At 33.5% G+C, this 10586-nt stretch overlaps 1 protein-coding gene across 1 annotated transcript; it reads left to right on the top strand.

Annotated features, from left to right (window-relative positions):
* Positions 1–1686: 1686 nt before the first annotated feature.
* LOC113774628 (60S ribosomal protein L21-1) lies at positions 1687–3505 on the top strand. The gene is made up of 2 exons (XM_027319202.1): positions 1687–2011; positions 2957–3505. The coding sequence occupies exons 1-2, from the start codon at positions 1775–1777 to the stop codon at positions 3212–3214; spliced, it is 495 nt and encodes a 164-aa protein (XP_027175003.1). The 5' UTR covers positions 1687–1774; the 3' UTR covers positions 3215–3505.
* The last annotated feature ends 7081 nt before the right edge of the window (positions 3506–10586 follow it).

Below are 10586 nucleotides of genomic sequence, written 5' to 3'. Positions count from 1 at the left end.
ATGCCCTTCATATTTGGTGTTGCGTCTCACGAGATGAAGCTTTTCGTCATAGTTAACTGGTGAATTTGACAGAAGGGCTACTAATATGCTTTTTTGTTAGATCGAGGGCCAAAAACGTATCTTTAATTATTGGAGGGCCAAAACTTTATCTAGGTGAGAGTTGGAGGGCCATTGGGACTCTTTTCCCTAAATTAAAACTGTTTTGTTAGAAAGGCCCCAACTGTCCTTTAAAATATTGGGTTTGTCCGAGGCCTTGATAGCCGGGCCCAAAGCACAGATGATGACGCAACTATTATGTGCATACCTATTGGGCATCCCTCCCCCACCCCCACCCCCGCCCCCGGGTTCTAATTAAGATCCTTCGTAATATAGTAGAAGGTTTTAAATTGAACCAAAATTTCTTATTTACGGTCTCTCTCTTCTTAATACTTAAGTCACCCTTAGGCCTGTCAATGGGGCGGGTTCGGGTCGAAATTCATTATTCCGAACCCGAACCCGGCACACTATATCGATCCGGATCCGTCCCGTTTATCCGACGGGTCTTCTACTCTATGTTCCGGATCCGAATTCGACGGGTTTCGGATCCGGATCGAGTCTACCCGAAAAAATCTACCAAGGCTTATAATTTCTAATAAAAATGAGAAAAAAATATATTTGTAAACTAATTTCTTACTAATACAAAAAAAAATCAAATAAGAAAAGAAATCAAATTGACCTTACTCAAATACATCACCCTAATCAAATTATATTGATAAATATATATATTTTAAATTATTAATCCATTTATATCCTGATCTGGGTCCGATAAGGGCCGAAACACTATATTCCGTATCCGACCCATTTTTTTGTTTGACAAAACGGATCCGGATCCGAGTTCGGATAATGGAATTAAATCCCTACCCATACCCAGAATAATTTGACGGATCTAGTCCGGATCGGGGTCCGTTGACAGCCCTAGTCACCCTTCCCCATCTTCACAATATTTAGTTGATTTTATGTATCAATGTAATTTCCATTGCTCTTTTGTTCTAAATACTAAATAGTGTTCGAATAACAAAAAATATAGTAAGCAATTTAATATATATATTTTTTCTAATTCTTTTTGTCTTTTACAAAATTTAAGGTTCTATACTTAAAACTTGTGCAGTGCTTAATAGCATCAACTGAGTCTAAAACATACACAATACATAGCACTTTTATATATTTATCCAACAGCTGATTTAGTTCTAAACTAATGAATGGATTAAAATTTAAATATACACGATAAATCAATTTCATTTATTCCAAGTCTTGGGTCTTTTAGTTTTATTTTTATCAAATTGACCTTTTTTTTTCAAGGAAAGAAGCAATACCTTGAGAAATAAATAATGTCAAGATTACATTTTTTTTTTTAGTGTATGCAGGAGGTTTTAAATCCGTGATCTTTTACTTACACTTCCTTTCTCGTACCACTTAACTCATCATTCTCTCCTCGAACTACATTTAACTTATATAATCGTTGTGCAATACAGGCACAACGATACACTAAAATTCTCACAAGCAAATAATAATTACCTCAATGGATCAAACTTAGTCTGAAAATGGGCCTTCTGTTACCGATTGCAGGCCCGTTACTTTTGAAGCCCATTATCTTCCCCCAAAAACCCTAGGACCATCCGGCTATAAACAAAAACCACACTCTCCAGCTCCGCCTTCTCTTTTGTAGGGTTTGTTGTCTCCATTCTCTCATTCTTCACACACCACTAGCGAGAAAAGAGAGGAGCGATCAGAAAAGATGCCGGCCGGACATGGACTCAGGGCTCGGACGAGGGACTCGTTCTCCAGAGGCTTCAGGAAGCGCGGAACCATCCCGTTGTCCACCTATCTCCGGACCTACAAAATCGGACAGTACGTTGACATCAAGGTGAACGGAGCCGTTCACAAGGGTATGCCTCACAAGTTCTACCATGGCCGCACCGGCCGCGTCTGGAACATCACCAAGCGCGCCATCGGAGTTGAAGTCAACAAACAGGTTGCTCCTGGAACCATAATCCTGAAATGGGTTCTTCTCCTTTTTCATTTTCGATAATTTGCAATTTCTGTTAGAATATATTTGCCATTTTCTCTTCTTTATTTTATTTTTTTGTGGTTCCTTTTGCTTGGTGTTTAATTACTTTGTTGAGCATTAGATTAGGAGAAATCTTTGTTTATTCTTCGTTTTATGGTGGAACTCAATAATTTGTTCATTAGGATTTAAACAAGAAAACAATTTGGTCCTGGGTTTTTGTTCAGTGATCTGTGGTGGTTTAGTTGCAAGTCTCATGAAATTGTTTGATGGCTTTCCCTTACGCAGAAAAATGGATTCAAGTGTTTTGTGCTGGTCATTAACCTAGATATGTCATTGGGTGTTCGATTGGACTAGTTTTTAATTGAGAAATAGGAAGAAGTCGATTGTTTTTGAGCTGATGTAGGGGTAAATTGTTAGTCTAATGTTTTATTTCCGTGAGTAATGTTGTGATTATGCTATACCTTTTTACATTTTTTTCTGTGTTTTTTCTTGCTATAGAGGTTTCTTTCCTCAAGGATCACTGTTATCATGCTAAAGCAAGTAATTGCATTCTGGTAAAACTGTAAGGAGCGAAATAGCTCATTCAACGAATTATGCTTGTCGATTTTTTATCATGCTTGTTATGCCTGTCAAAACGAAGAATACTTTTTTTTTTGCACTGAATTTCAGGTTATGATGTCATCGCCTCTTACTAATAATTTGCCCCTGTTTTCCCCCCTTTCCTCCTCTGCATGAGTGCAAGTATATTCAAAATTAAGCCCGATTTTGTTCTTCTGTTACTGGTATGCTCTCGTTTGGATCTTTTGCATTGAGAATTGCATGTTAGTTACTCTGTTCATCTACCTTTTGCATCGTTTGGATCTTTTTCAAAATTAAGCTGATCTTTGCTTCCATGAATTTTACCTGCAGGTTGGTAACAGGATTATCAGGAAGAGGATTCATGTTCGCGTAGAGCATGTTCTGCCTTCTCGATGCAATGAGGAAATCAAGCATAGAATCAGGAGAAATGATGAATTGAAGGCTGCAGCAAAGGCAAGAGGTGAAGTCATCAGTACCAAGAGGCAACCTGAAGGCCCCAAACCTGGTTTCATGGTGGAAGGTGCAACTTTGGAGACCGTAACTCCAATTCCATATGATGTGGTCAATGATCTCAAAGGGGGTTACTAAGTTCGTGCTGTTTTGGAGTACTCTCTGTTTGTTTATCGCTTAAACAATTAAAGACTTAAAAATCTGTTTTTCTCCTGATAGACTTCAAATTAGTGCAGATTTGGTATTTTTGCAATATTAGTAGAGGCATTGGGCATTGAGTTTTGTGTTTAATGAAAGCAATGTTGACAAAATGATGATGTGGTACCTGTTTCCAACAATTTTTGTTTTCGAGCAATGTCACTTTTGTTGCTCCTGACTTGAGTATGTGTTTTCTGCACCGGATATGTTGTAGCTTCTGTGGATGAGCAATTTGGAAGTTCTTTGGTATAACAACGTGGTTTACAGAAGCATATTTATTTTTTGTCTTTAGAGAGTGTTTTCTGAAACAAAGGACTTTATACAAATGCGGATGGGGTGTAAACTGTAATCTCCACAAGAACGAGTCAGTTGAGTGACTGCCTGGGTTTTCTACTGGGAAAGATGAAGGTACGAGCGGGGGTCGGGAGACCAAAGGAATGGCTATCGTGGTTTACAAAGTACTTGTAATTTTAGGCAATACGATAAGTAGAGTACTTCATCCCCACGCGCTCCCGTTTCCTCTGTTGCCATTCCTGTCGCTGGTGGTGGTGCAGGTGCAGGTGCAGGTGTTGGCGGTGATGCCGAGTAAATACGATAGCCCGTCAACTCGATATTAGTAAATCCACAATTAATGGTTGTGTCTAGCTCTAGCAGTATAATTAACCACGTAAAATGTTGGTTGCTTTTACATGGTGAGCATTGGACGTTTTAGAAAGTTTATGTTGACCGGCAGGTTTAGATTCTAAGGTTGTGTTTGGATTGTATTTTTTTAGATTTTTTGTAGAAAAATTACTGTAGCAATTTGATATATGAGGTAAAAAAATGATTGAGAAATGTGTTCATTCGAAAACGTAGCAATTTTTCTTTGGAAAATGATTGTTCAAACAAGATTAAAATGTCTTGTTTGGAAAATCATTTTCCGCCGAAATCACATTTCTTTATTATTTTTTTTTCTTCATATACATCAAATCGCTACAGTAAATTTTTCTAAAAAAAATCCTAGAAAATGCAATCCAAACACAAATTAGCACATCCTTGGATTTTACTCTTTTTTTTTTTTGCAATGACAACAATCAATCCTACTTCTACAGTAATCTACACCATGGAGGATGAGTCCAAAGGGGCTTTATATGGGGGTTAAGGAAACTTTACAATTGGAGAGAAAAATAGTAGTGAGGTAAGAACAAGAAAATAGGGATTAGTGAGGTGAAATAATAGAACAATTAAGTGGTGCCTGCTAATAAGAGGGTTGTTTTGTTATTTTGAGAAAATTACTGTGGCACTATGCGACCTACTCTAACAATAACGCCACCCATTGAACTATTAGATGAGTTTCTTCCAAGACCACTTTTCTACGACGACACTGCTTATTACGTTATGTGATGTCCGATCCAGATATCAAATATTGATTAAACGTAAAATAAATTTTTTGAAGGAATTAACCCTTTTATGTATTAATGACCTAGCTACCCCAATAATAATTTCAAATAGAAATTCACAAATTTATATTATCAATAGCAGAATAAATCTGGCTGGAGCTGGCCTCTTAGCTTCTTAACGAAATTATAAAAAAAATAAAAAAAAAAAATTGGACACATTTGTAGAGTAAATAAATTGAATACTCAGTTCGGTAAATCTTAGTAAAACATGTGGGTGTGTTTGGAAAGGAATTATTTGTTTGCATTACAAACACATTTTTCAACATATATTTTTATCCTTTTAATCATCTTTTTATCTCACATATATCACATCGCAAAGAATTCTACAATAAGTATTTCAAATAATTTTTCTTGATATCTTTTGTAGTGGTATACCCAAAATGCCTGCTTGGGGATTTGTTGGGAATTGGAATATTTATCAACTAAGAAGTAATCAACATGGGATTTTTTTTTTTTTTTTTGGTCAACTACCTCCATATTTCCAGCATTGAATTAGACTTATTTGTAGAGTATATAGATTGAATACTATAATAAGAAAAAGAATAGTACAGGGATAATAGGAGAATAATGTCAGGAGTAAATGTCATTCCTTTGAATTTATTATTTGAAATGAACAATTAATGTTACCATATTTTCTAATTGGTGCAACTTAATTGGGTTGTAGTTGAGGGCCACAATGGCATACACAGAAACAAGCAGAGGGAGTAGTTCCGCCAGGTTCACAAACTGCAGTTCCGTTATACTGTTTGGTGCATTCTAATTGGCAATAATATTTTATGGAACAAACTCTCGGATCCAACTCCACTTTGCAGTTGCCCTGACCGTCTTGACCTCTTACACCATTCAAAAGCAATCCAACTTTAAAGATCATGCAAAAAAAAAAAAAAAAAATTTGTTAGTAACAAGAAAGAATATTGCTGGAAGGTTATTTGTTAGGCAAAAATTCCATTTGGATTGGTCATTTTTTCAAAAACTAAGGTCGTGTTTGGATTGCATTTTCCGTCATTTTTCATGGAAAAATTACTGTAGCGATTTGATATATGTGAGGGAAATGTGATCACGGAAAACGACAATATTTTCCGACGGAAACAAGCAATACAAGCATGGCTATTTTTCGAATACAATGTTACAATAATACACAATAACTCAAAAACATCTCATCCATATAATAAATCAAATATTTCAAGAAAAAAATTTCATATGTACTGTTACAATAAAATTTTTCAAAAACACCCCAAAAAATAGCTAATCCAAACAGAGCAGGTAAGCATACCTCTCTTTCTCTAGGAATTTAAATAAGAAATGGGCACTTACCATAACTAAACACCATGTGATTTTTGATATTAACATTCGCTTTGTATAACGTAATACAAATATATGTCTTAGAAATCATTTTTCTGCTATGACCTCTCATGCACGGCCTTCCTAGGACAATTTTATGTTCATTTGGCTGAATTTCTAAGAATTTTGAATCCTTTCGATACTCTAATCTCTCCAAACAATGTAGAAAAGATTAATTCTATGTTATATGTAATTAGGAAGCTTCAACTTTTCGGCTAGTTGATTAGAATATTGGTGTATAAAAGAAAAGTCAGACACTTGCGGGTCTGACAGGGGCGTGGTATAAATCTATGGGTGCCGGGCCGTGTCAGCCCGGCACCTGACACCAAAAATTTTTTTTTTTTTTTTTATAGTTGACACATGGGTGCCGGGCTGTCACCTGACAAAGTCTGCAAACACAGCCCGGCACCTGACAAAGTCTGCAAAAGCTGGCTGCCGGGCACTCTCTGCCCGGCAGCCAGTCAAATTGTTAAAAAAAAAAATTTGGCAGGCTGAAAAAAAAAGCTGGCTGCCAGTGAAATTGTTTAGAAAAAAAAAATGCGAAACAAGGTACTAAACTATAGAGCCTTCTTTTTGTTGGGGAAGAAAGAGGAGGGGTTACAGGGGCACTGTTGGATATACGTAGAGGCGGTAGGGAGTTGGGAATGGAAGCTAAATTGCGGAGGAAAGAAAGCTCCTGTTAAGTGAAAAAAAGCTCAGCAATTTGTTAAGTGAAAAGAAGGCAGCTCCTGTGAAGCAAAAAAGCTGAACCAAAAGAAAAATTTACGTACGATAACTGTTAGCCATTTAGTCCGGGTAATTTAAATATTTGAAATAATACCTATGCTAATAAAATAAATATATAAAATTAATGTAATTAGCATAGCTTAATTTCGAAACTAGTGATATTAGTTTAATGCAATTCATTTTTTTGTTAAGATAGTTGATAATTAGTTTACGTTATGTAGTATACAATTATTTTAATTAGTTTAGTGGATTAATTAGTTTAATTAATTGAATGAATTAATTTTAAGAGGTATGATTAAATGAATTTAGATGTATTTGGCGAGGTTAATTAATTGAATGGATTAATTGAACGAATTTGTGCAATTGAGTTTTGATTAAGATAGCCATTTAGTCGGGGCAATTTAAGTATTTGAAATAATATCCATGCTAATAAAATAAATACATAAAATTAATGTAATTCGCATAGCTTAATTTCGAAACTAGTGATATTAGTTTAATGCGATTCACTTTATTTGTTAAGATAGTTGATAATTAGTTTACGTTTTTTAGTATACAATTATTTTAATTATTTTAGTGGATTAATTAGTTTAATTAATTGAATGAATTAATTTAAAGAGATTTGATTAAATGTATTTAATTAAGGTGTTGGGCTGACCCAGTCCGGCACCTGACATCTTTTTTTTTTAAAAAAAGGCACCTGATATCTTTTTTAAAAATAGGGAATCTGTCAGGTGCCAGTCTGATATCTTTTTTTTAAAAAAGGAACATATCTGTTGTTTTTAAACCTGTCTGATTTTTTTTTTTTACACCTATATTCTAATCAATTAGCCACAGAAGAATGCATTTCTGACAATATTCTTCCATCCACGGAATTAAAGTGGAGGTAAGAATTAAACATTGGTTACATTTCTATGGTGGAAAAAGTTCACTTTTCTGCGCACAATAAGCAGAAGCAATGCAAATGTGGAGATGCATAAAGAAGTATATTGGACACTCGAAAAAACGAATTATGCATGGATGAAAAATATTATATATATTAAAATTATAATAAAAGTCCTTTTAAAAATTTATTCATTATTTAATGTTCAATACTTTATTTGGTATATTAAAATAATTAATTAAATATTCTATTATATTATAAGTAACTATATAACGTTAAGTCGATTGAATAATATGTAAGCAGTTATTGTTTCACGACTTGCTAAAGTCTAATAGAGCATAGTTTTTTTGTCTAATCATACGTAAATTTTTCTTTTGGTTCAGCTTTTTTGCTTCACGGGAGCTGCCAGACATTTTTTTTTTTGTCCACAAGCCTGCCAAAAGGGGCAAATCTGAAGCAAAAAAGTGTGAAAAATTCACGAGAGCTACTTTGTCTGAATTGCATTGAAGCCTGCCGATTTTTTTTTTTAACAATTTGACTGGCTGTCGGGCAGAGAGTGCCCGGCAGCCAGCTTTTGCAGTCTTTGTCAGGTGCCGGGCTGATCTTTTATTAAAAAAAAAAAAATTTTTTGTGTCAGGTGCCGGGCTGTGTCAGCCCGGCACCCATAGATATATACAGAACCCCTGTCAGACCCGTAAGTGTCTGAATATTTTTTTTCCACCTATATTCTAATCAATTAGCCCAACTTTTCTAGAGTATAATTATCAAAAGTGCATCTGAAATTTGCAACTTAAGCTCAAAAAGCAGTAAAAATTTTGATACTCGAGTCTCGTTTGGAAGCACGATTGTTTATAAAGAAACACTTCTGACATAGGTGTTTTTAACTTTTTAAAATGATGCCTTCTAGTAAGTCACATTTTACATGAGTCACAAGTGCTTTTAAATGCTTTTAATTTATTAAGGCGGTTGTTTATAAAGAAACATTTTTGACACAAGTGCTTTTAACTTATCAAAATTATGGCTTCTAGTAAGTCACATTTTACATGAGTCACAACTCACAAGTGCTTTAAATGCATTTAAAATGTGGTTATTTATAAATAAGCATTTTCTGGCACAAGGTGCTTTTAATTTATCAAAATTATATCTTCTACTAAGTCACATTCTACATGAGTAACAAGTGCTTTTAACTTATCAAAACACTTCAAGATGTTAGGTTTTCCATTTTGGACAATAGTGCTTTTAACTTACCAAAGGCCTCCCACACGTTGAATATTATTTGGACAAGATGTTAGCTTTTCCATCTTCGACAGCAAAGGCCTCCTACACGTTCAAATTTTGATACTCAAAAAAACTATGAAGTGTGTTTACATAAGAGATTATTTGAAATATTATCTGAAATAATTACTATAGCACTCCGATGTGAATGAAAAATTATCAAATCTCAGAAATTAGGTTTTCATTGTCAAAATATATGTGATGTATGTAAGATAAAAAAATATATTGAAAAATGTATTTATTACGTCAGCAAATATTATTGGACAAATAATTCATATCCAAACATTTGCATTTTTTTTATTAAATTATTTACTAACATGAAATAAAAGAAATTAGAAAAAGTGACAAGATCAGAGTTATATATCTTTTGGATCACTTTATTCTTCATGATTATAGTCTATTTTGTTTTATTTCAACAAACAATTCAGTTTTTTTAAAGTGACGGATAAGTTGTCTAATGCACTAATTCAATCAGTTCTTACTACATATTTTTGAAATTTCATCTATAACAATCATGAAATTTTCAACTTATCTTTTCAAAGGATGTAATCAAGATAGAATCAACTCATTTTTTTTCTCATTCAAAATCAATTTGGAATTAAGATCCGCAAGTCCACGAAAGAATAGTACATTTAAAAGGCTCAAAAAAACACAAATAAAAGTTTTATTTCAAAATCCTAAAAATTCAAAATATTGGTGCTACCAAAAGAAATAGTCACACTTCGTCAGTAGCGGCGCTGCGGTGATGACTAACATATATGTTTCGTCATTGAGAAAATTGCGATTTTGGTACCAATGTTAGGTACATTGACAGTTTTAGTCATTATAGTTTGGATAAAAGCAATTTTAGTACCAAATATTTTAATTTTTCAATACATTTAATCCAATTGACCAGTTTTATTAAATTGTTACTAGAATCCAGTCACACGAGTAGCACGTGTTGTAACTAAATTTTGAAAAAAAAATAAAAATAAAAAGATGTTGATAATTTGTTTGGATTAGCTGTTTTTGAGGGTGTTTTTAAAAAATTTTACTGTAGCAGAGTTTTTAGAGTATATTTTGAAATATTTTTAGAAAATTGAGATATTTAAAAGTAGAAGAGTTTCTAGAATATATTTTGAGATATTTTTTTAAAATTTTAAATTAATTTTTAGATTACCTTTTAGAGTACTTTTTAAAAATTTTTATTATATTTGAAAAACTAATTTTTGAAAAATACTTCAAAAACAGGGGATTCAAACAGATTTGTATGTTAAGTTTAATCATATTAATCTTTAATTTAATAATCTTTAATTAAAGCATACATTAGTCATATGTTAAGTCGGATGTATTTACTGTGTGTTAGAGATGGTCTAATTAATGTCTTTTAATTCCAAGTTATAGCCACCAACAATTATATATATATTTATTTCAAAATTTAGCCATCGTGCTACTTGCATGACCAGATTCTGCTAATAATTTGTTAAAACCGGTTAATTGCACTAAATGTTCTTAGAAATTGAAACATTTGATCCTAAATTTACTTTCATCCAAACTTTAGGGACTAAAACTGCTATGTCCCAAACATTTAATACCAAAATTGCAATTTTCTCTTTCCTCATTTTATTACACGTAGTGACGCGTGACCATTCTCAGTTGTCTTTCTCCTCCC

Source organism: Coffea eugenioides, chromosome 6, assembly GCF_003713205.1.
Source record: "Coffea eugenioides isolate CCC68of chromosome 6, Ceug_1.0, whole genome shotgun sequence".
Taxonomy (NCBI): Eukaryota; Viridiplantae; Streptophyta; class Magnoliopsida; order Gentianales; family Rubiaceae; genus Coffea; species Coffea eugenioides.
This window is presented reverse-complemented; position numbering and strand designations above follow the sequence as displayed.